This window comes from Camelus ferus, chromosome 5 (genome assembly GCF_009834535.1).
Source record: "Camelus ferus isolate YT-003-E chromosome 5, BCGSAC_Cfer_1.0, whole genome shotgun sequence".
Lineage (NCBI taxonomy): Eukaryota > Metazoa > Chordata > Mammalia > Artiodactyla > Camelidae > Camelus > Camelus ferus.
In genome coordinates, this window is record NC_045700.1 from 66,366,469 (window position 1) to 66,393,052 (window position 26,584).

General features: G+C 40.2%; 1 protein-coding gene across 1 annotated transcript in view; it reads left to right on the top strand.

Annotated features, from left to right (window-relative positions):
* The first annotated feature begins 431 nt into the window (after positions 1–431).
* Positions 432–26,584, top strand: part of DYTN (dystrotelin) — a 44,595-nt gene continuing 18,442 nt past the window's right edge. The window contains 9 exon segments of the mRNA XM_006182137.2: positions 432–450; positions 5,325–5,399; positions 7,996–8,197; positions 9,913–9,998; positions 10,415–10,515; positions 15,408–15,479; positions 15,740–15,903; positions 21,279–21,390; positions 22,770–22,918. Of these exon segments, the coding sequence (XP_006182199.2) occupies positions 432–450; positions 5,325–5,399; positions 7,996–8,197; positions 9,913–9,998; positions 10,415–10,515; positions 15,408–15,479; positions 15,740–15,903; positions 21,279–21,390; positions 22,770–22,918 (980 nt within the window).

Sequence of the window (26,584 nt, forward strand, 5' to 3'; positions counted from 1 at the left end):
TATATAGAATTGTGTAGTATAGTGCTGTTAGAAATTCGGGGATTGAGAGCTTCAAATTTTGTCCCTTAAAGTTCAAGTAAATTTTCATTTCCTAGAAGTGAGAATCCAGTCCACTCTTAAAATTATAATGCCTCAAAGATCTAAGTATTCACCATATTAGTTTTAGGAGCTGGTTCCCATTTCTGAGTTTCAGTTCTAAATCCCTAGAGATATGACCAATATAGGAAGCCTCTCCCCACTTTCTTTATTTTTTATCCTCCCAGATTTCAGTCTCCCTGAACACCTTGTAGTCATCATTTCACAGGTGAAATGACTTGACTTAGTTGCTTTTTCGCTCCCCACTTCCACTGCAAAACCTCCTGCTTAAAATATTGGCTCATCTCCAGCTCCAAGGACCCTCTTGCCATCTGCCATTCCAAGAAATTCTTCAAATGGATCCAGATAAACAAGGTAAGTATTATTGTTAGGTTTCTGAGCACAGTGTGTAAACAAAAAAATTAGGCACAGATGTTATATTTTCAGACTTCTGAGTTGCAGAAGAGTGACATTTGGCAAATGTCTGGCTGAAAAAGAAACTATTGGGTGATTGAAAAAAACTTTCTCTTTTTTCTAAACAGAAATTCCTAACATATTGAAGAGTATTTGGTCTGGTGTCCCCAAAGCACCAAAAATAATTAAACAAAAGACTTGATCTCAGTATTCACACTTCAAATTGCTACTGAAAAACACAAAAAGTGGCTTACCGTATTTATGTATCTCTTCATAGTTTACTGTTAAAATGACATTACTGTAGATATTTTAATGTCAATGGTAAATTCACAGTACTGTGAGTCCAAAATTGGGAGAAAAGTGTCACAGTTATTACTATGTATTTGATAAATGGATATGGAGAAATGAATTCCATTTTCTTCCAGCATCTTTGAATGCCAGGGGAGGGCCGGGACTGGCTTGTGGTATTTTTTATTGCTGGACCTAGTTGCAGCTTTATTCCCCTAGCGAAAAATCTAAATTTTTAACTTGTTTTGTTTTAGGTAAAATTTTGTGCTATCTCAAGTTATTTATCTAAATAACTTATCTAAATAACTAGTGATTCAAATTATCTTTGGGTTTTCCAAAGTTGGGCCCTCCTCTTAGTAAGCTAAACACAAAGCAGTAGATAATCCATTCAAAGCCCCATTCTCTCTCCCTAAAGCAGTGTTTCTTAAAGGGTGTGTACATCAGAATCACCTGGAGGGTTTGTTAAGACGCTGGGCTCCACCTCCAGATTTTGTGACTCAGTAGGTCCAAAGTGGCCACTGAGAATGTGCATTTCTGACAAGTTTGGGCCATGCTGATGCTGCTCACCTAGGACCACACTTTGAGGACCACTGGCCTAAGATATCTAGCTCTGGGTCATCACACTAGGTGACGGACAGTTGAAACAAATGTCATTACACTCGTAGTATCTGTAGAAAATGACACACACAGATCTGGCTGAGTAAAAATACGAATTGTTTAACACAAAATGTTTCCCAGTTAAACTTCTTCTGAACAAGTCCATATATAACTTGTATTATTATTTCCTTGAACATCTCAAATTACTTTGTTTATAGCTTTGGGCCTGATACATCCAACAATTCCTTTCTTTCTTGAGTTTTCTCCCACCAGCAGGAGGAGGGAAAGGCAGGCCTGAGGAAGCAGGACTGGGGGTGAATCACCTGGGACACGCATTCATTTTCCTCGTGCACTGTATCACAGCTTGCCGTGTTCTGATGCATAACTTCATCAGATGACACTGCAAAACCTAATTTGACAGGAGTGTGATGGGCCAGATGGTAAAGCAGTTATAGAACCACTCGTCCACCAAGAGCGGCATCTGGGAACCTGCGGTGTCCCTACTCTGCTGATTCTCTACATTCATCTGGTGCATCTGAGAGGAACCAGGGCACAAAAATTGGCCAGTTTCCAGATGAAAAAATGATGTGGGGCACTATATTTTTGTAAATAGTTTCCACACTTTTTTGGCTACTCTCATTCTGGTTTCCTTCTCCAGACTTAGGGTGGAGGTGTGACTTCTCCCTCTAACATTGGACTCTTATCTGAACACTAAGCATTTTTTATAACATGAGGAAATATTACATGGCAGAAGAGTTAGAGTAAATTGTAGGTCTCTGATACGGTTATACCAGTTCAAAAAAAGGAAAAGACAAAAAAAAAGATGTAGACGGTTTTAAAATAAGCTGTCTTGTTTAATGACATTTTTAGGCATAGCCCACATTCCCTTGAGGTAGCTGTCTTAGACTCATGATCATATATTAATCACTGAATCAATATATGTTTAGGGAGAGGCCAGTGGTGTCCTTTAATGTCTCAAGGGTAAATCTGACCTGGTCCAGCCCTGTAACCCCCCGAGTGGCTTAGCATAGTGCCTGGCACTCAATGCCTGTTTGTGTAACAGCCAGGACTTCACAACACTCACGGCAAGAAACAGTTTTTTCCAAACCAAAATCAAGTCATTGTAGCTTGGTATGACGTTCAGAGTGAGTTAAGTTTGGGAAGCAGCCATCCCGAGACAGACAGAAACCATTAAGGTTTTAATTCCGAGCATCTGGTCTGAAGTGCCATCGTGGCCGCTGCTCACCATGCTCTCTGCCTTTGGCTTTGGGGTCCATGTCATGGACATGGGGCTCCATGTCAAGACTGGACACAGAAATCCTTGCCAAGCTTGGTGTCTGATCTCCCTGGTTACATCATGCAGCCATTCCCTTCACCAGGGAACTGCTAGTCAGGGCAGTCCTGAAGACAGCCCCCAAACTTCAACCCCAGTTAAACATTCCCCCACCTTCCTGTCCAGGTACCCCTCTCCCTGTCCAGGAAAAAGAGACAATCACAGCTAAAACAACACTGAAATCAAGATTGGTTTTCAAAGGCAAGGGAGATTCCAGAATGTATGGTTGTATAGGTCAGGGAGGAGGAGCCAGGACAGAAGATGAAGTTGGGTTTCAGGCATTGGGGGATCCAGGTGATATCTGATACAGCAAAGTCCCTCTTGGAGGTAACCCGTTTTTCTGGCTCTCCACATTTCTCCTGGGGAACCAGGGCACCTATTTTGCTTTGGAAGAACAACTTCCCCCTAATCTTAGTCCATGAAATTCTAATACTGTTGATTCCAACTCTCCTATCTCCGTGGGTGGTACTGGTTCTTTGATGGGCCTTTCATATTAAGACCAGAGTAGGTTGACTTTGGGGGTGGCCCCAGAAACGCTGGCCCCTTAAAAGCTGCTAAATCTCCCAGAGGAGTAAAAAAAGCTTAGACCTTGGAACACACACAGAAATGGACATGGGAACATTAACTTTACATTCTTCAAATTCTCCCATGCTGCAAGAACAAGAAAGAAATTAATATCACCATAAATTATCCTGCCACATATGTTTGAATCAATGAATTTCACCGATCAATCCCTTGTTTCATTTTGTTTAGGGCCTGCTTAGCAAAGACGAAAGAGCTGGCTGTGTTTCTAGTCACAAACACTTCTCAAGCACACATATCGTTTACTCCCAATTGCCTGAGTTTTATGGTAATCAGTTGGTAATAAATTTGAAAATAGTTTTATATTCCTCAAGGCGTCTTCCCTTCAGCATAGTAAATACAAGTCAGTCCTGGACTCAAAGCTTGTTTGAAATGTGAAACCTTGCCTCCAAGTGAGCATTATGGGTATAAAGTCTATTTAATTGAAATTTGTTATCACAGGAAATGTTGGAGACGCAGCGTTGCTTGGCAGTTCCTTCCAAAGTGTGACTGGTTTCCCCTCTCACTCACTGCCTGCTGTAACAATTCCAGATCTTCACTCTTCCTCAAGTTTTCTGCTCCACCATCTCCTCCTGACTCTGAGTGAACTTGTCTCCAACTTCATAAAGAAAACAGAAACCTTCAGACATGCATTTTTGCCACACCCACCACTGTATCCTGTGACTCTTCCTCTCAGGGAATGAGGGATGGGCTTCTTGCCAAAGCTAATTCCTTCACCTGAGTCTTCCCCCTGTCCATTCCCTCTACCTCAGGGATTGTATCAGTTAGCTACATCTCGGTTGCTTGGAGCAGAAAACTCAGCTCAAAGAGGCTTTATTACCTTATATAATTAATTACCCAAGGGAGGACTAGCTCGCTCTGGGCCCTGACAATGTCACTAGGATGTGATTTCTCTCCTTCTCCAAGTTCATCTCTACTTCTGTTTTGTGTGCTGATACCGTGCTCGAGCTACACACCCTTATGAGAGAGTAACTGCCACTCCAATCTATGATTCCAAGTTCAAGCCCAAGAGGAAAAAAATAATTTGAACAAAGAGTCCTTGATCCAATCTCACTGGTATATTCTTTGTTTGACTTTGGTTACGTGCCCATGTTTGAGCAGGGCGATGGTGATGCACTCATTGATGGGGTAGGCCTGGGCCACGCGTGCCCCCTGGAAATAGGAGAGCTGGAATGAACCCAACTAGAATTTCATGGACTAAGATAAGTGGACGGTGGTTCACAGAAGAAAGGTGAAGGGACGCTGGGTGGCTAAGGGAACATGCATCCTCTGAGAGGGCCTTTGCTGTATCAAAGTCCACCTGGATCCCTACTTTCTGAATCCTCAACCTCATCCTCTCTTCTGATTCCTCCCTCCTGACCCATACATGTATTTTGGAAGCTCTCCCGCCTTTGAAAACCAGTTTTGATTTTACATTTTTCTAGCTATGGCTCTCTCATCTTCCCTTTAGATTAAGGAGCTTGAAAAATCACCTGCTTTTATGTTTTTTCTTTACCTTGCATTTATTGATCAATCCTGTGCAATTTGCTTTCGTCTCCCATATCCCCGTGAAACTGCTCTTATGAAGCCTTCAATAATCAAGTTAATAAACAAGGCTACTTTTTAGCCCATAGTTGATTTCCTTGTGGTTTCCAAGCACTGAAGTACTGGCTGGTCCCTACTCTTTGTAGCATTGCTTCCTCTTGGTTTCTTTGGCTTTCCCTTCTCATTCTTCCTCTTAGGTTTCTCTTTCTCCTCTTTCACTTAAATAATTATGTTTCTCAGGCGTACTGTTACTTAGCCTAATTTTCTCTTCACTTAAATACCCCTTGTTGGGGGATTCTTTAGTTTGGTGGGCTCAGAGGAGGCTCTCCAGGGTTACCTGTGGCCTAGGATAGTGTGGGCCATTGTTATTTGTTCCCAGATAGGAAAGAGCTCTAGACCTTGAGCTCCTCACCTGCAACATAAGGTAAGGCTGCATGATCTTTAGGATTTCCTTCCAGGATGTGGGATTTATCTAATGAGACAATCCTTTACGATTTTTTTTTTTCTACAGGTGCTCTTAATAGTATTGAGAATTCCATTTATAGGACAGCCTTCAAATTATGAGCAGTGCAAACTCTGTGTCAGTGTAAGTACAGGCTGTCTTGAAACACTTGAAATAATCTGATCCTGGTGTGTAATATAAAATCTATAAAGAATCAAATCCTCCTCCTCCGTGTGACTGACTGCCTGACCCGGAAGGTTGCATTTGCCCCACTTGTAACAGAGAAGATGGAGTGGGAAATATACACTTTGTGTGTTCAACCCACATGCAGCTTCACTGACTGACAATAGACAATAATTTGTAGATGAGGATTTTCATTCTTTTTGAAATGTTTTTCCCTTGGTTTCTGGGGAAAAAAAAACTTTTGATTTCCTTTTCAGGATACCAATGTTGACAGCTAAATATAATTACAAAATAAGTTGGTTTAATCTAACTTATAGATTCAAATACAAAAAAAATTTTAATTCCTTCTACCAGTTAAGATTTGCATTTTTAAGTTGCACCTCCTGTCTCTCTGAACATGCAAAAGTAGGTTCAGAAGAATAACTCTAAGTTTAAAAACCTCTTGAGAATTCGCTAGAACTGCTCTTCTGCATTAGATTTTATCTGATTGAATGCTATGGTTTCTTTTCCTGTACTGTTATCTAGGCAACATAAGGTAAAATACAGTAAAAATATTTATCCTGTAAAAGTTCTCCAGAATAAAATGACTTGGGTACTGACTGTGAAAACAACAACAGTCAGTGTAACTAAAATTATTAATTTCTAATAAGTTCTGTATTGCATTTAAAAAATCACTTCCTATAAAATACTTCATGACATTTACTACAGCAGACCTAAGTGAAATTGCATTATATATATATGATATTTCTCCTAGAGGTTGAAATTTCTTTATATTTTGCCTTCTGCCTAACAAGTTAGATAGACCAGTGGACATGGATGTGAAGTCAAATAAGAAAGGGTCAGCAAGGTGGGAAAAGAAAGTGTAGGCAAGTTGGAAAGACCCAAAAGAATATCTCCTCTACCAGAACGACTCTATATTTCTCTGTCTTCCATATTACACTTCTGTGTAAGGGTCCTTTAAAGAAGAGATTCTTGGCTTAAAAAATTTTTTTCAATTACTGATATAGACAGATCACTCATTAACCAGGAAATCAACAAAAGGCAAAATATGCTCTCTAAAAATTTACCCTCAATTATGCTGTTTTCCTGGAGAATGTCTCCTATTAAAGAAAGTTAGCAGCCAACGTTCATATAAGCCCCCATCATTAATGCCTGGGTGGTGTACACAAACAGCGTGATTTGAGGATGAACTTTTTGAGCTTTTTATTATGCCTGGCATCAGAAACAGTGACTATATGTAATACTCGTGGGAAATAGTAACAGTGCACAAAATCAGAAGCTGAACAGTTCTACCCATAAAAAATACACAAACAAAAATTGGAAAACAAAAAACTCCCAAACAGTGAGATAAAGCATATCGCGAGCTCCAGGCATCGGGATCTGGAGAGCATTGCTGCACAGATTTATGGACACCACTATTATCTGTTTTGCTGTAATACAGAATTCTCAGCAGAAGACTCAACATCCTGGGTACAGCGTGCCAGGCCCAGCGAAAGGTTTTGCAATTGAATAACAATAAAAGAGTTTGCAGCCTCTACCACCTGCAGCCAGGTTTTTATAAAAGTCACATCCTGAAACCTACCCCTCCCTTCCTCAGACTCTCCCCTTGAAAGCAGTATCAGAGAACAAATAAAACATTTTATTATACTTGCTAGATTTATTATCTGTGAGGTTGATTCACGAAGCAGAGAGGAGCGCAGGGTTTTATCATTTCACAGGCTGAAGCATTTTAAATGCCAGCAGCTCTTGGTGCCACTGACAACCCCATCTCTCAGATGGCACAAGTGCGTGTTTATTAATTTTGTCTGTCATCCTCTGTCCGCAAGAAGTCATAGGGCTAGTGCAATTTCATTCTTCCTTATATTCATTGCCTTGTAAAATTTTTAGGAGAAGGTGATAAAAAATATATAAGAAATAAACCATTATTTTTTGCAAGCAACTTTGATTTTATTAAGTGCCTTCCTGGATAATAATACTGATGGAACCAAGATCAAAAAAGAAAATATTACTTAGGTAAGGGTGAGACCTAAAAAGTCTGATAATTCAGCAACTGCTCTTTTATAAAGATCACTGGGTTTTTTAAGTAAGGCAATTGCATTTTAGCACACAATATTCCTTCTCAAGCTAGGCTGCAGACAGGAAAAAAAATGATATTTGAACATGAAAGGTGAATTTGCTTAACCCACCAAATAAAGAGCATAAAAATGTTTTTTCCAACTTTTCACCACAGTGTCCTAACTTCCTTGAAAGGCTATTTTCAAGTTTCTCACTTCTTTCCCTTTTAATTTCCTTCTATAAAGCCATATCCTAGAGGTTATACTGAGAATAATGTTCTATGCTTTACAATCAGATGCACTTTTCCAAAATCAAATAGACTGTCAGAATAGTAATGTCTGAATTATACACAGGAGACACATATCCAAATAGTGGTCGTATCTAAGTCCCTTTCGAGAAAATAGCTACCACTAAAAACTGTTTTAAAGACTAGATGACGTTCCCTTTCTTGAAGTCTTCTGTTCCCATCAGAAATGAGCCAATTCTCCTTTGCTTCCTGCAGTGGACTTGATTGACAGTTCTCTGATTCAGCATGTCCTACTACGTCAAAGTCTCTGGGAGGCAAGAGAGAGTGCCCTCTCTGTGCAGCAGCTTTTTCAGGCTCTCCAGGAGTTGTTTCAGAGAGTCAGGGTGGAAAAACCAGGACCGGTGCACCCCAGAGCTTCGGAACTCACTCTGACCCTTCTCACGGCCATGTATGACAGGTGAGGGCGAGGAGACCGTGCTGTGACCTCACGGCAGGTGTTGAGTTGCCACTGGTCATTGACCAGTTGGGGTTGTCTAAGCTTCCATCAAGCTTTAGTATATGAGATTTCTTTGTTTGTTTGTTTTCCTCACATGAATTACTCATTCGAGAGAGGAACAAAGGAGTACACGCTTATCAACCTCACTAATATGAACGACTCCCAGAGAGCAAGAAAGGGGAAAATCCATATTTCATACAAACTCATTTCCACTCTAGAGAAGCAGACACACCTTTTGCTAGGGTAATTATGCATCTATACATATCAAAAAAATTACACTTTTCTCTTGAGTCCCTGGTAGCTAATTTCTTTGCTCATTTTTTAGTAACCAATCATCAGCTTCTGTTTGTGGAATAAGGTTGAATAACCTGTGCATGGATCACTAACCTCCTGTCCTAGTCTGTTTGGGCTGCTCTACAAAAATACCATAGACTGGGTGATTTAAACAGCAAACATTTACTTCTCACAGTTCTGAAGGCTGAGAAGTTCAGGGTCAAGGCGCCAGTAGATAAGTGGGTCCAGTGAGAACCACTTCCTGCTACATAGAGGGCCCCCTTCGGCTGTGTCCTCACATGGTGGAACAGGTGAGGGAGCTCTCTGGGGTCTCTTTTAATGGTAACACCAATCCAGTTCATGAGAGTTCCACCTTAGTGACCCAATGATCTCCCCAAACCCACCTCTAAACACCATCACATCGGGATTAGGATTTCAGCACATGACATGAAGACGGGAGGGACAGAAATATCAGTCCACTGCACCAGTAAACCAGTTTACACCTGTCGAAGGCTTGATCAGGCGTGCTCTGGGGTCAGTGGTGCTGTGTGTGTGTGTTTCTCTGTGTGTCTCCCTGAGCTCTGGAGTTTACCATTTTTTGCCCCACTTCAGTTGTTTTCATTTTCTGTGATCTTGTCCCAGGAGGCCTCATCCTGTAGAATGGACTTTTAAAAACTCATAGTGAATATAAAACATCTGTAAAGTGCAGAAAAGAGTAAAAAAGAAGAAATATCACCCCAAAGCCTGCCTCCCAGAGGCAAGCACAGTTTCACTATTTGGCAGTTTATTATTTAGTCATCGCACAAGTACTGTATAAGCACGTTCTTAAATTATTTTTGCATGATTTCAGACTCCTTCAACATTAAACTTTTGCTTGTCCTTTCTAATATCAGTGCCTGCCTCTAACAATCCTCCTGCCTTTGAGACATTGTTTTGCAGGTTTGAAAACTGTGTAGTGGGCAAAGGGTGATTAGGCTCTAAGTGAGAGCCTGTGAACGGTGGATATTTCTAATATAAAGATTTGCTCCTTCTGCCTGCCTTTTTGGTCCTTGTTTCTATTGTTTGGTGTCCCAGCCATGAGCCCTAATGGAAGGGAGATTGCCCGGTCCATGAACACAGGGTGTACCCGTGGGTCCCCAGTACCTACTACAGGCCTTAGTCCAGAGGAGGCACCCAATTAATATTTGTTGAACCAGTGAATGAATGGATAAATGAAGGATGAAATCTCTTCATTCAAATCTTAGTCCTGTCAAGTTCTACTCACAGGAAAACAGACCGTGGAAACTGTGAACTTGTAACACCGTGTCAGAAACGTCCATTAACAGTCATTGCTTTTATAAACCACTTCACCAAGAATAACCCCACCTTTTCCATTCTTGTCTCTGTGTTTTGTTGCCACACAGCACGGGAACGGGTTTTCTCAAGCTTGCACCTGCAGCCGCTGCCCTGATTGCCCTCTCAGGGGACAGCCCTCTTACAAAATACAGAGGTAAGCTATGTAGGAGTTTTGAGTGTCTAAGGTGCAGTGACCTCCAGATCTCCCCCACACATTACCTTCTTCCCTCACTCCTGCATCCCCACCACACAGCTCTGGTTCAGTGTGTACTCAGCAGGACTTCGAATTTTTCAGAATGTTCATAATTTGGTTATCCTTGATGTTTATTTGTGTAGCATGGTCTTCTTCATCAATGTGCTGAATTATCAAAAAGTTGAAATGTGAATAGATTTTCATTAGTTATCAAATTAGCAAGCCTCCAAAATAGCAAGCCAATAATCAAGAAATATAACTTTCCCTTCCTTTCCCATTCATACCCACAAATCAACTGTTTAGAATTTAGAGCCATATTCTTTGAAGATATATTGCAAGTATTCAGTTTAAAGACTTTTCCCCCGTTGTATGCCTAGCTCTTTTTCAGCTCTATGCAGAAAGTCACAAGGGAAGTTATGATTCTGGGGCACGCATGACCCAAAGGGTTTTGAGAAACCTACTAACAGATCTACAACAGGTAAATCTCTAATACTTAAGAATTCTTAAGTTGTTCCAGTTATATTAGTCACATTTATTATTAAAGGGTCTGATTTTTACAACATCAATTTTACCTTAACGTAGTTCTCCATGCAACCTCTCTCCTCTCTAGCCACTGCTATTACCTGAATATAGGTTGATCTATTGCAATTTCTTCCTAAACTGGTTTCCCCATTTCAAGCCTCTCCTCTCTCCAGCTCGTCCTCCACATTGCAGCCAGTGACTCTTCCAAAATGCAAATGCCACCCTCATGCTTAAAATTCATTAGCCATTTATGTCTATAGAATAAAACCTAAACTCCTTAGTATCACAAGCAAAGCTTTCATGATTTGACCCAATCCATCTCTGTTCAAAAAGGGGTAAAATCATGATCCTTATACAAATATAAAATGACCATGTATTCAAATTTTTATTTAACTTATTAATTAAAAGATGGCATCAGTAAGATGTTACAACTAGTTGAAAGAAATAACCAAAGAACGGACAAACTGATAGATTAAGAATGTTACAATGAATTTGCAGGTAGTCAGCTTTCTAGAGAAAGGGGAGGGTTGTCCCTGCCCCAGAACAGAATTTATTTGCATGTCTATAGATAAGAATTATTTGCATTGTGGTCAATTTCCTACAAGTTAACTTTAATCTCTACAAAATTATAAAATAACTGAGTCAAAGATGGTGACGTATATCTCTATAGGTTCAGATAATCCCCGTTGAAAAGATATCCAGTGGTTTCTTTTGTGTATTCCACAGTGTTTGATTTTTCCTTACACTCCCTACACCCTTGTCACGCCTACATAGCAAAATTCTTACTGTATGTGACATGCGCCAAGCTCTCTGTGCCCGGTTTGTGCTGGTGCTTCTATCTGCAACCCCACTGCCTACACTTTCATTTGACAAATACTGTTTATCTTTCAACATCACTCAACTATTAGTCTCCTCCTCACTAAAAGCTACTTTAACTGCTTGTTCATAACTTTGTTATAGCGCTTGTCAAATTTTGTTGCAATTATGTTCTAGATTTTCCCACTAGACTGCTTCTCAAGGGCAAGGATTGTATCTATTCATCTTTATGTCTCCATTGGCTTGAAAAGTGCCTGGTACTAAAGCCTTCAACAAGTGCTTAATGAAAACATAGATGAAATGCAACCCTGAATACTCAAATAATAATTTCCTGTGCTTTCAGAATGTGAAAATATTACTGAACCAAACGTGGGTCTCCTTGCTCACAGTAAGTAAAGTCAAGCTACTGACACTGGATTGTGGTGGAGGAAAGTGCAGCCTTTATTGCAGGGCCAATAAAAGGAGAACAGGTGGCTCATGCCCCAAATCCCCAAACTCCGCAAAAGGGTTTCAGCAAATCATTTTTCAAGGCCAGGTTGGGATGGAGGTGTGTCGCAGGGTATGTGATCAGCTTGTGCACAGTTCTCTGATAGGCTGATGGTTAGGTAACTGGGTGGTGTCACAGGGGTTAACACTATCAATCCTTAGGCACCAGTAGGTCTGGAGGCTACATGCTCATGATCATCAAGTAGTTAATTCTTCCATTTGGTAGTGGTTTTAGCATCTGTAAAACAACTCAGGAAATGTGCATCAGGTACTATTATCTGGGTCTTTCAGAGAGGAGCTACAGCAGAGGACATGGGGAAGGCCCTATAGGGTCCTGCTTGGTTACACAGTTTTGATATCGTTTTTATCCATACTAGGCAAGGAAATTCAACCTCTGAAAAGTAAATATGTTTCTTAAATGTTAAAATGCTGTAACCAAGCAATATCTTCTGCAAATGGGTTAAGCAGGCTCTGGATTGTCTTATGTACAAGTGGTTGCTATCCCACTGTATCTTTTACTCCTCTTTTGATGTCTGTATTCTTCTTGAAGCCCCTACAAATTCCCCAAACTAGGTTTTCTGTACTGTTAAGCCATAGTAACTTTCTGTCATTTTTTTTTCTTCCTGGACCTGGACTTTAGGGGAGAAAAAAATTTTTTTCTCCTACCCATCTTGAGTTCAATGACTGATGCCCTGTAAATTAGACTTACAAAAGACAGATTAACAAGATAAAAACAAACTAAAGTTTATTAACGTGCATGGTGCATACACATGGGAACAGCCAGTGATGAGTAACACAAAGAGGTGTTTAGAACTCAGACTTGTAAATCATTTTACACTAAACAAAGGAAAAGGGGTTCTGGGCGTCTGGGCTTCTGGGTCAGGGAGGCATGTTATGAAAAGGTGACTGGGAAACAGATGGAACAGATGGTGAACAAGGGTTGTTTAATAAGTTTGTTGTGCAGATTTGAGTCAGTGACTTCTCCATTAATAAACATTGGTAAGAGTCCTCCTCTTCCTGGTAGGGAAAGGGAGACATTATTGGTAAAAAGATATTTCCTTTATAAATGTAAATTTCCTTTACAAAAGGAAAACCCTGTTTTTAGAGCTTTTCCCACATCTGCTGGTTCTCAGTGGCCTTTAGTTCAAAATAATCCAACTGACAATGAGGCATATTCTGGGGTGACATATTCTGGTACCCTTCAGAACCAAGGATTCTGAACTGGGGATAGTCATGATGATAGTCACGAATTAAGTTTTCTCTTAATATGTATACAGTGTCCAGGAGTGGGATTGCTGAACCATATGGTAACTCTATTTTTAGATTTTTAAGGAACCTCCATATTGTTCTCCGTAGTGGCTGCACCAATTTACATTCCCATCAACAGTGTAAAAGGATTCCCTTTTCTCCACACCCTCTCCAGCATATATTATTTGTAGACTTTTTGATGATGGCCATTCTGACCAGTGTGAAGAGATAAGATGTTCATATTTCCTAAGTGGAACAATGATTTTTTTTTTTCTCTAAGGTTCAAACAGCAGACGCAGTTATTTAAGAGTTGTTTTGGTGGTTGCAGCAGCACATGGATCCCATCACCAGCTTTCTGCTGACTCTCAGGGTGTCTCAAGGACTCCCCCAACAATCTCCAAATCTTAGGACTCAAGCGGTGGGGGGTGGGGCAGAGGGGTGCAGGACTCTGTCCATCCATTTATGCAGTCAGGCTTGTTAGATGGAAGTGTTTAGGGGGATGTGATGAAAGAAGATGGGGCATTTTCCTTCTCCTGAAATCCTGTGCTCACTTCCTCACCCCTGCAGCTGGCCCCAGGCTAGCTCCCCCTCCCACAGGCCCTTAAAATCTGCCTTTGTTTCAGGCTCAACTGAGGTCAGTGAGCCGCTGAAATGGCAGCTCCTGCGGTGCTCTGTCTCCACCCCATGCATTAGTAGGCTCCTGAGAAAGCTGTTCTCAAGGTGGAGATTTGCATAGCAAATTATCATCCCATTGACTTCCATTAAGAACTCAGAGATGGATTCCCAGAGAAAATTCCAGGGCCCACCGCGTGATCCCAGTCCCTCCCTGCAATAATCCTAATTGTCATTTCACGTGGCGTTCTGTCCTTGCCGACTGCCGTCTAGTCTCATTTAATTCTTCCTTAGAGCACACACAAAAAATTAGTCAAATGGGCAATTAATCCACAAAATCTTTGTGCACACCCTTAGCCAAAAATGTAAGTTAAAACTCACTACAGAAGTGAATTGTCTTTTGCCTGATGTTAGAGTCCCAGAGTTAGCAAGTAGATCCTATCTGAGCCATCTCTCTTACTTTACAAATGAGGCTAAACCCTCTTGCCCAGGGCTCAAGGATGCCATCCAAATAAATGGTCCAGTTAGTCATCAACATTCACAAGCCAAAGTATGGGTAATGAGTTATTTCTTCAGACAAAAGCCAAATGACATAGGGAGTAGCTATAGGGAATAGCTACTTAGTTCAGTTGGTGATGGGTTATTATCAATTTAAAGTACAAGCCATCTTGTCACGATCACACAAATGTTTGTTGACTTCTGCCTGGCTAATTGTCAGCAAAGTGGTTCTAAGTGCCACTTTCCTGATTAGAAGAATGTTTATTCGAGTTGATGGACTCAGCAGGGAGGGTCTTTGAAATTACTTCTGAGCTTGCAGGCAATGCCTGCTGACAGCTTGTGCTGTAGAAGACATCAGATGTGAATTCATGACCCGCGACCAAATGGGCATAAATGGTGGTGACAGATACATGCATCTGTGCATATAGATAATGTCAGAACCAAGTCCCTGGCCATCTCCGCAGTCACAAGGGGTTCTTCGTCCCTTAGTTACACTCTTTAATGTGACTGACTGAAAGATGGAAACCACCAAGTGAGGTCGTGTAAATTTCCAGCCATTGGAATACATAAAAGGCCTGGATGTGACAAAGCTTTGGGAGAACCCCTCAACAGAGTAAGGAGGCTCGGAGTGAGATCTCAATTCTGCAGCTAACTTACCTTTGTTTATTGGTTTGTTTGGCCTTGAATGAACTGTGAAATCTCAATTACCCCTGTCTTAAAATGAGTATAATGGTTACTGTCGTACTTCAGATACTGGCATTTGCTAAAATGGGATGATGTGAAAGTGTTTGAAAAGGTTTCCTTAAAACTGCCCTGAACTTTAATACAGTATCGTTGGTGTCTGTGATTCATAGGTAACAAGGGCAAAGGAAGGTTCAATAATTTGACTGGGCTCATAAGAGGAGAAACGAGGGAAGCTGTCCCTGTGTTGCTCCCATTGTCAGACTTTCCTCTCACCTACTCCCACCTCCCAGCCCCACTTCCTCCCACGTGTTCATTCGTTGTCTCTATTCATACACTGCACAAAGCCCACACATTTCTTGTTTGCCTCGATTGAGACAGTTCATTCAGTTCAGACACCAAATACTTGGGACTCCCTGGCTGTAAGTGTCACCACTCAGGCGTGACTGGTGGCCACTTATTTCTCCATTTCTTAATCCCCAACATGGGGTTTCTTGCCTCTTGTAGATCCCGATTGTCGTGGGGGAGAGTCGTGCTCTGTGCTCTGTGAAGAGTGCTACACGCAGCTGTTTCCAAGGGGTGAGTGCCATGCAAACATTCCTGGGAGCTGGGGGCAGACACACCCGCAGACCCATTTCAATCCCAGACCTATCACTCCACATCGCATCCCAGACGACCTAATTTATGAGGTCGACTTGCCTGCCCCTGACTTTGCATGCGATAAACTTCTTCCTCTGAGACAGAAACAGAGCCAGAGAGAAGATGAAGGTACATTTCCATCTCTGTGAGAGACCAAAGTCGTGCATAGAAATTCGACTGAGTGTGCCATTGTCTTTCAGGTGCTGAGCTCAGCCATCAAAGAAGAGAAATTCCTATCCTGGTTACAGTCTGAGCCTCCCAACCTCCTGTAGCTCCCAACCTGCTACCGACTGTCAGCCACTGAAATGGCCACTCATCCTGTGCGGTGTAGAATCTGCAGAAACTTCCCAATCACAGGACTGAGGTACAGTTACTCATCCATTGCATGGACAGTCATTCTTCAAATAAGTCTAGAGCTGGAGCTGCATCTCTCCAGATTCTTTCTGTGGTCCTTCTCACATATCTAGAGCTCAGTTATTTGGGAGAGGGGGGAGGTTAATTTCCTGCATGAGGGATCCTGCTTGATAATAAATTGTGTTTTACCTTCTATAATTAATGGAATATTAAATTCTTTCACTGACACACACTCTGACCCCTAGACAATTTTATTCCTCTACAGTGAAATATTTTTGTTTTTTGTTATAAAAAAACTTTTTAAATACTTTGGAGCAATCCATACTAACAATAATAATAGCTTACATCTGTTAAATGTTAAACAAATCTTAGGTTATATGTATAAAATGTAAAACGTGTAATAACTCTATAGAAAAGGTGGTGTTATGCCTAACTTGCACAGAAGCTAAATGACTTAAGCTTAAGCTCTCATGGCTAGAGAATGGCAGAGGCTGTGGACTGAAGCCAGAGTCCCAGCTTTGCACCCATGATGCTCTGCTGCCTCCTTGTGCAGACAAGTAAGAACTTCCTTGGACGCCAAGGAATGATCAGGCTTTGTGGGAGCAGCTCACGCCAGACCTGGCTTCAAGGTAAAGGCAGATTTGAAAGCTAGTTTTGGAGGCAGGAGATCCAGATCTTTCCACGGCTTTGAGGAAGACAGTCCAAATCCCATCTTAGGGAAATGGTGCTGTCGGTCTCCTGTAAATAAAATGATAAGGAAATGAAATTCAAGTTATGATCAAAGAGAGAAGGAAATCTTGCAGGTATAGGCCGGGCACTGGGGACACCATTATCCTGGTGTCAGGGCTGGAGCTGTGGTAGGACTGAGGAGCTGGGACAACCTGGGAGCTAAAAACAGGTCAAAAAGGGGGGTGCCCAGGAGAGGCAGGAGGAGTGAGGACTCAGGTGATATAAATTATCATCCCACTGGTATTAAATAGGTCTGCTGGGTCCACTGAAAAACTGGAAATCAGGTTTGAATTTTGCTGAGAAAATGAATCGGATTTGCAGAGAATTCTGAGGACCCAGTGAAAATTCATTCGTGAAAAACTCTTCTCAAATAACTGAAGTTGAAACAATAAAACATATAAATGGACCCGACTGCTGGAAACTAAGCAAACTAAACCAAAAAAAAAAAAAAAAAATCGCCACACCACAGCGAAAAATAAACTTTTTCTATTGGGCAGTGGAGTAGCATGAATATGATTTACCGTGTTATGTGTGTAGCATGATCACTTATCCAAAAAACGAGCATTATTTAAGCAGTTACTGTGTGTCCTGCGCTGGCCTGCTTTCACCCTGCAATTATATAAACTACAACTTATACAGTGAAATATTTTTTCAAAATCATTGTGTATAATATAAACCATGTATTATTAGTTTTATTTTATAAGGGCATCCCAAAGAATTTGAATGACTTGCTCAGTTCACTCAAAAAAAAAAAAAGAAAGAAAGAAAAAAAAGCAAAGGCAGTGGGCTAGAAGTGCCACGCTTTAAGTTTTAGATTATGTCCTTATCTATTGAGAATGAGATTAAGCTTCCTCTTAGAAATGCATCCTTCTTCCTAGACACCCAAGGCAGTGTGGAGTTCTCTAATATGCAGACTGCTGGGTAGCGTGGTCACAGCCTGTAATCTCTCTGGGCCTCAGTTTCTTTTTAAGCAAGAGAAGGAAGGGTGGGTCAAAGAGTAACTTAGGCTTCTTTTAGCTGTAACCTTCTGAGTCTGCTAGAAATTGCTTGAATGTATCGCAGTCCTCCTAACCTTAAACCTGTGTTTTTTGGCTCTCAGAAAACTCCAGCAATAGCCTCAAGGCTTTTAGTTTCAGTGAGATTAATAAAGTCACTTTAGAGCAGAAGTGTTTGCAGACATGAATGTAGCAGGACGAGGGCAAAGACATGACCTTCTAAAGTAAGAGAAGATAAAAAGACCAGAGATTGTTCCTGAGCCAAGTGTTCAACTATAGCAGGATGTGTCACGTTGACACTCTGTAATAGTAAGTTTGAGATGATAGTAGGGAAAAAACTTGGTTCTCTGTTGGGAAAGGCATCAACAACAGACCAGCCTCATTATCCACACTACACCCTTTCTTGTGCACCTGTAGGTAGCTTCAAAGCACAGAGGAACCAAGCCAAGGTTAGGGTCAGTGTATTGTCCCAATGAGTCCTCTGCAACCACACAGGAATGCTAAATAAATCAAATCATCTTTACAGAAATACTTTATGTTATACACTTCATGTAAAAAGTGAATATCTCCCCAGTTATGCATGTTGAATAAATTTCAAAGCTTTGTAAAAAATTTTGCAAGGCTGAGAGGGCAGGGTTTACTAGCCCTATTTTCCTCGAGGAAACAAAGTCATTCATTTAATTTCATTCAACTAATGTTCTTTGAAAACCTATCATGTACTGGGTATCTTCAAAAGAGTGAGCTTAAATTTCCGTATCAAGGTCACCTAGTAATAGCCTTGTGTGATTCAAACTCAAGTCTCCTGCCTTAGTGGTCTTTCATAGTGGTTAAAATAGGCACATGAAAAGATGCTCAACATCACTATGTTAAAGAAATGCAAATCAAAACTACAATGAGGTACCACCCCACACTGGTCAGAATGTCCTCCACCAAAAAGTCTACAAATAACAAGTGCTGGAGAGGGTGTGGAGAAAAGGGAGCCCTCCTGCACTTGTGGTGGGAACGTAAATTGGTGCAGCCACTATGGAAAACAGTATGGAGGTCTTCTAAACAACTAAAAACGGGGTCACCATATGATCCAGCAATTCCACTCCTGGGCAAATATCCAGAGAAAATGCTAATTCGAAAAGATACATGCACCCCAGTGTTCAATAGCTAAGACATGGAAGCAACCTAAATGTCCATTGACAGATGACTGGATAAAGAAGTTGTGGTGTATATATATATAAACACACACACACACACACACACACACACACACACACACACACACACACACAATAGAACACTACTCGGCCATAAAATAGAATGAAATAATGCCATTTGCAGCAACAAAGACGGACCTAGAGATTACTATACTAAGTGAAGTAAGTCAGACAGAGAAAGACAAATATCATATGATATCACTTACATGTGGAATCTAAAATATGACAAAAAAGAACTTATTTACAAAACAGAAACCAATTCACAAACATAGAAAACAAACATGGTTATCAAAGGAGAAAGGTTGGGGTGAGGAATAAATAGGAGTTTGGGATTAGCAGATACAAAGTACTATACATAAGTAAATAAACAAGGTCCTACTGTATAGCCCAGGGAACTATATTCAATTCTACCACTTATTAAGTAGTTGTGTAACCTTGTGCAAGTTGCCTAAACTCTCTTCGAATCAGTTTCTTCATCTTTGAGGATAATAATAAGAATGCCTTACCTTAAAGAACTTTCGTGGGGATAAACTGTGTCAACACATGTCTACCACCTGATGCATGGAAAGAGCTCAAAAATGTTTGCTACTATTATAGTCATTCAACACCCTTTATTATTATCTTACCCTGGGATAGGTGTCGGGGATGGCAGTGAACAAGGGCAGTGAGAACTGGTCCAGTCATCTGTCGATGGACACTTAGGTTGCTTCCATGTCTTGCCTATTGTAAACAGTGTTGCTGTGAACACTGGGGTGCATGTATATTTTCAAAATAGTGTTTTCTCTGGATATATGCCCGGGGTGGGATTGCTGGATCATATGGTAAGTCTATTTTTAGTTGTTTAGGAACCTCCATACTGTTTTCCATGGTGGCCACACCAATTTACATTCCCACCAACTGTGTAGGAGGGTTCCCTTTTCTTCAGCGAGAGAGCACCTGCATTCCCCTGCTCTGCCTTCAAATGACTGTGGTCAGAAGCCCTTTGGCCATCTGGCCTCAGGAGCATTCCACGTTTTTATTCCTCCGTTCTTCAGAGTTCTCAGTAGATCTGACAGACTCCACTCTTCTCCTCCCACCAGCCTCCATTCCTTACCCCTCCTCTTCTTTCTACTGGGATTTCCTTCACTTTCCTCTTCGGCCCAGCATTCTATGCACAATGTGTCTCACTTCGTCCATAAAAATGTATCAGAGCGCAGCAGCCCACAGGGATTGCCCTCTCTCTCTCCTACAGCGCTTCTTTTCCATGCTTCTCATTCGGCACCTCGTCACATATTACCAAATTTTGCTGGTTTCTACTTCCAGCTTCCATATCATTTTTTTTTCTTTTGCAGCAAGATTGGAAATTTGAAAAGCATAGGAATTCTATCATGTTTCCACTTCTGTGCCTTTAAGACAGAGGTTGGAAATGCACATGCTTTCCGGGGCAAGGCGAGTAGTAGGAAGGAGGGATGCAGGGAAGGGCAGGGACTGTGTGAAAGGAGGAGCTGCCACCTTGGCCTCACCCATTGTTGCCGCTGATGTGAGGATGCAACTTCATGCCTCATACACTGGAGTTGAAGAAGGGAGTTAAAATATGAGGAGAAGAAAGTATAGATCTCTGGTATTTTACAGACAAACAGTATGATCCCACTCATCCTTGAAATTTACTGATTAATGACTCTGAGGTCTCACCAGCTCTCCCCAGTATCACAGTATTCTCCCTGAGTGCTAAGAGACACCCTTCCTTACCAGAGTGTCTCAAGATTTCCTCGTCTCCTTCTGGCCACAGGAGATTTAAGATTGTAACTGTTCATTATAGAAAGTCTGTAACATTGATGTGTTAAGAAACTTGGGTGTGGTGGTCACTCAGTTTTGACTGGTGAGGAAGTCCCCCTCTCCCACTTTCATGGGAAGATATATACTAATTTCTAAAAAATGACATGTTTATTTTAGATCCTTTATCTATGTTTTTTTTTATTGTGGGAATGGAGGTCCAATACCATCATATCTCACAAATTTTCAAAAGAAGCTAGAATTCAAACTTTATTGAAATCTCCCATTTTTTAAAGTTGGCAATTAAATTAAAAATATTTGAATGCATCGTGCGGCTCTGCAAACTGTGGCTGCAAGCCTGCGGGTCTGTCCTAAGGTTGCAGCACACAGTACTCTGCATGTGAAAGACACTCGGTATTTTTGGTGGCGGGGAGGATGAACCAGTCCTCTATACTATAGTTTGTTGATAAAACTATATTCATTGAATGCTATATTATAAAAAATGCCATCAGAGTCATGTAATTGATTAAATAAGCCATCAGAGTCATTTAATATCCCTGAAAAGTTTCAGAGAAACTGTGTACTCACTTGATAGCTCGGACAGTTCCTGCAATGTTTTAGAGTGCTCGTCCTTCACCTGAATGATGTTTTCTTTGCTCAACTGCTAGTAGTGATGTCAGCCACACTTCCATTTTAATTGGCAGATACCGCTGTCTGAAGTGTCTCAACTTTGACATCTGCCAGGTGTGTTTCGTATCTGGTCTTCACAGCAAGTCCCACCAGAAGTCTCATCCTGCGATTGCGAACTGCATCCAGGTAGCATCTAATGCGATGTACCAAACTTCATGAATCTTATCAATGCAATCTACAGTGATTTAAAAAAAAAAAAACAACTTCCCTTCCAGTGAAACCACAGAGTCTGCTCCTTTCATGTGTTATAATATTTAAGACCAAGCAAGTGGCCAACTCAATCTTAAATATCTCTTAATACACAAATACTTTACATTGTAGATTTTATTAAAACCTAGAAAATATCCAAGGTGTAAGAGGGCAGAGGCATTGGAAATGGATACAGATTAAAAACAAAAAGCTCTGGTTTGGCGAAGATAATGTAATGAGACTTCTAGTTGCTAGTACATTTTGAAAGAAGTTTTCTTTTTTAGCATGTCTTTTCCTGAGCACTAAAATTCAAGTATTTTTTCCTTTAGGAAAAACCAAAGAGAAAAGCCATTATCTCAGTTTTGACTGGAAGAGTATAAAACTAAGACTTCATACCTGACTTCCAATTTTTTTTTAAGAAAATTATAAATGCTCAGCAAGAGAAGTCCGCTCTTACTAAGGAGAAAGAGCAACAGGATATCTTTAAAGCAGAGAGCTTTTAAATTTTCCCAGAAAGAACACTGTCTTTTTGTCGCTAAGCATGAATCAGTGTCTCCATGCAGATGGTCTCACCTCCAAATTTCACATTAGTGAAAGATGTTGATTAATTACTTTTACTGAGAACAGTTTTCCCACATTCTCTCTTTACCATGAATGGTTCACAAAAGTCAAGCCTCAATCTTGCCAAATAATTTTCAGTGGATATTGCTTTACTAAACTTTTATTAACCGAGATCCTCAGGTTTATTGGCTCTGTGATCCTCCTGTTTCTAAGAGCCTGGGGAGAGATGGGGTTTATCGGTGTTAGACTGACACCATGTGGTCACTTTGTTATTACACTTTAGATTTCAAGGGTTGAAAATTTTTAATAAAACATCTCATTCCTTTGTTTCCTTTTGGCTGACATGTGGACGGACTTCAGGTGGTTTGTGAATTCACTGAAACTGTATACAGAATTAAATGTATGAGCATTTTTCTGAAGATAAATTCTCAAAGGAATCCCCCAAATTAGCAACCATCGACTTAGTCCTCTTTCGTACCCTCTTCTGGCTTGAGTGCACCTTCTTGGGTTGCTCTAAGAGGAGTTATTGCAGAAGCTGGCAGGTATTTCACTGGGAAATGTATACTATATGTATGTGGATAGAGGGAGAATGTGAAGACATTAAGGTAGCAAGGAAGTAAGATGATTTTTCTGTGGACATAAAAATAAGCGAAATAGTTTCAGGACCTCTCGTGGTGGCCAGCCCACCCAAGTAAGGAAAGAAGACCATGTTAAGACTAATGTGGCGCCCTTTTGAATGTTGGGTGTTCCAGCAGATGTCAGCAAAGGACGACACAAAACTCCTCCCTAGGACCCTCAGAAACAACCTGCTCCAAGGGCGCTGCAGGAGGAAAGAAGCTGCGAAAAGGCAGTGGGTGCTGGACCAGGTAAATCCAAAGGATATGGCTCACCATGCACAGGCCAGGTGAGTGTCTGTGAGTGACAGTCCTGCAGGATGGCAGCCTGGAGTCTGGGTACCGGGTTACACAGCCAGCACAGGGCATTTGCACAGGTGTGAAAAAGGTTGGAGGTGAGAGTGGGTGAGGGGTTGAGATGCTTTTTTCTTCTAGAAATGAACTTTAATTTTAAAGTAGAACAAGGGGTAAAAATACATTTAAGTGGCCCATCCAATCATTTAGAGCTATCCCAACTAAAGATCTCCGACAGTCACAGAAGATTTTTAATATTAGAATATTGGAATAACTTTTTCTATACTTTAAGTTTTTGTTGATTTGCTTTTGAAAGGCTAATTCAGAATTAATGCTTTTTTAAAAAGGGAAAGAAAGGCATTCCATCACTCACAGATAAGTGCTATTCACAGTTTAGTGTTTCCAAATCAGGAATTATGCTACAGAAACAATTTTTCATTCTTCTCTCCCATTTACATTAAATGGAGAGCATTTTCCCTGTCATGTTTCCAAAATGTCACTTTTAATGACTTCACTCTCATTTTTATAAGGATGTGCTTATCATTGACCACTTTGGTTATTTTCACATTTCACTTCACCTCCCCCAGTTTTCCAGGCAACATCCCTATACATGCATTTTGTATATTTTAAATATTTTATTAAGCTTAATTCACTCAAGTAAAACCATTACATCAAAAATTGTGAATTTTGTTAATCCTCAAAATTCAGAATGCAAAACTATGCTCCAGAGGGTTCACTCTATTAGCTGTTGCCAGCTAGAAATTTTATAAAAATCTATTTATGATAACCTATAAAAATTATTTTTAAAAGAAACCAGGAAAAAGAGTTTAACAAAAGACACAAGGCACATATAAAGAAAAGTGCAATATTTCATTGAATACAGAAAACAAGACCCGAACAAAAGAAGAAACGTACAAATTCCTAAGAGAAGACACTAGCGTCAGAATGCACATGATCCAAAAATTAATACCACTGATCCACCGTATTTGCAAATTCCATGTTTATTCATTCACCCTCTCATGAAAATTTATTTGTAACCCTAAAATCAGTACTCACAAGGCTTCTTTGGTCATTTGCAGACATGCAGGGTGTGGAAAAAGTTCTGAGCTGCCTAAAGCACAGCTGAGATCAAGTTGAACTCCACTCTGCCTTCTGGTTTCAGTTCTCATAGTGTAAACACAGATCCTTTACACAGTCTAATTTGTGCCATGTTTTTCACATTTTGTGCTCTCTGTTGGTGATTTCACTATTGTAAATGGCTTCCAAACATGGTGCTGAAGTGCTGTCTCATGTTCCTAAGCACAAGAAGGCTATGATGTGCCTTAAAAAATACGTGTGTTAGATGAGCTTCATTCAGGCATGAGTTATAGCACTGCTGACCATGGGTTCAGTGTTAATGAATCAACAATATATATTAATGAAGTTATCTTTAAACAGAAACATGTATAAAACAAAGTTATCTATTGATTGGTTGATGAAAATGTTCTGACCAGAGACTTGCAAGAGCTTAACCCTGTGTTTCCCCTAGAAGATGTGGTTCAGTTTTCACTAATTCAGTGTTCATGTGATTTCACAGAACATAACCACCATGAATAATGAGAATCAACCACATTTGGTTGGGGGGTACAGCTGAAGTGGTAGAGCACACGCTTAGCATGCAGTAGGTCCTGGGTTCAATCCTCAGTACCTCCTCTAAAAATAAATAAACTTTATTGCTTCCCCCCAAAATTAAAAAAAAAAAGAATCAACTATGTTTAAATTAAATGCACTTCCAAATAGGATCACAATTTTTTAAAAAATAGGATAAAATAATTCTGAAGACATGTTGAAAGGAAAAATGTACAAGAATATTTAAAATTGTAAAATTAAAGAATAGTGAGAAAGGATGCTCTTCCACAGATATTAGAGCCACTGTATATAAACAAGAAATGGCTACATAGAGCCGAGGGCAAGAGTACAAAATTATTGATCCAGGTATAAATGGGAACCTCACATTTGATGAAGGTATTATTTCAGTTCAATGGGAAAAGATGCAAAACTGGTTAGCCATTGGAAAGAAAACAAAAGTGGCCCTTATTTCACCCCATAAACTAAAATAAATTCCAAAGTGTTTGAAGTTTAAGTGTAAAAATAGTTTAAAATAAAAATACTAGAAAAATTTAAGAAAACTGGGTTGGAGTAGAGCTTCCTAAGCAAGACAAAAAATAAGGAATCATGAAGGAATATATATATATATATATACACACACACATGCAAATGTAAACATTTTCTCATGGTAAATGATATCATAAACAAAATCAAAAATAAGTCTGACTTAGAAAAGTATTTTCACTCGGAGGACAAACTATGCTGTGGAAAGGTCCCTGCAAATTGATAAGAAAAACTCAAAAAGAAGACGAAAGAGAAGAAGAGGAGGAGGCGGGAAAGGAGGAGAGAGGAGGGAAGAACAAGGGGAAGAGGAGGGAATAGAAGGAGGAGGAGGAGGAAAAAGAAATAAGGAAGAAGAAAATTAGGAAGATAAGGAGGATGAGGAGGAAATTACACCAAATATCTAAATCAGCCATTACAGAAGAGGAATTCCAAATGGCCGTTAAACACACAAAAAATTTGTTCATCTTTGCAAGCAGTTAGAAACATGCAAACTAAAGGAACAATGAGATACCATCATTTTTTAAATCAGAATAACAAAGAGTGAACTGATAACAACATCCTGTGCTGGTAAACATGGAAGAAATTAGGTGCTTTTGACATTGGATAGAAGTATAAATGGCTACAGACTTTTCAGAAACTAATCTGAAAAATAATCCACTCAATAAAACTTTAGTGAATTCTCTTCTCGGGACTGGGACTACATCAGGGAGCTGAAGACACAAAGATCTCATGGAGTTTTCATTCTGTTGGGGGAAACCAGACAATTAAAAATAAGCATATACATGGATTATAATAATATATTAGAAGTTAAGAATACTGAAGTAAAAGAAAAAAAGGAGAGCCAAGTAAGAGAGAGCAAGACAGAGGGGAAGTTGGTTCACAAATTTAAATAGGGTGGTTTTAGTGGTCCTCAGTGAGAGGTGACATTTGAACAAAGCCTTGAAGGAAGTGAGGCAGTGAATCTTACAGGTACCTAGGAAAGCATCCTGCTAACTGAGACAGCCAGCTCAAAGCAGGAGTGGACCTGGCAGCTCCAAAGAACAGCAAGGAAGCCAGTGTGGCCAAGTGGAATAAAAGGAAATATTAAAAGTAACCTGAAGGGGGCAGTGTAGAAGCAAGGCTATATAAATATTTTCCCAAAATTTCTTCTAATGTTTCTGTTTTGAATTTTAATTTAATTTTTCAATCCCTGTGAAATTTATTTTAGGAAAGGTCTAGCTCTGGTTATTTTTACGTGGATAACCAATAATGCAATCTTTTCCCACTTGATTAAAATACAAATTTTGTCACATATTAGGTGTCCTTATATACTTGGATCAGTTAATAAGATTTGTATTCCCTTCCTCAGATCTATGGGTCAACTCTCTAGGCTATATTAAAGATATGATCATGGTGGTGCTACAGTAAGTAGAAGGAGAAAGTTGCTCTCATCTGAAATGGGGAAGGATATCGGTGGAGCAGGTTTGTGGGGACGATCAGGAGTTCAGATTGGGACATGTTAAGATTGCGAT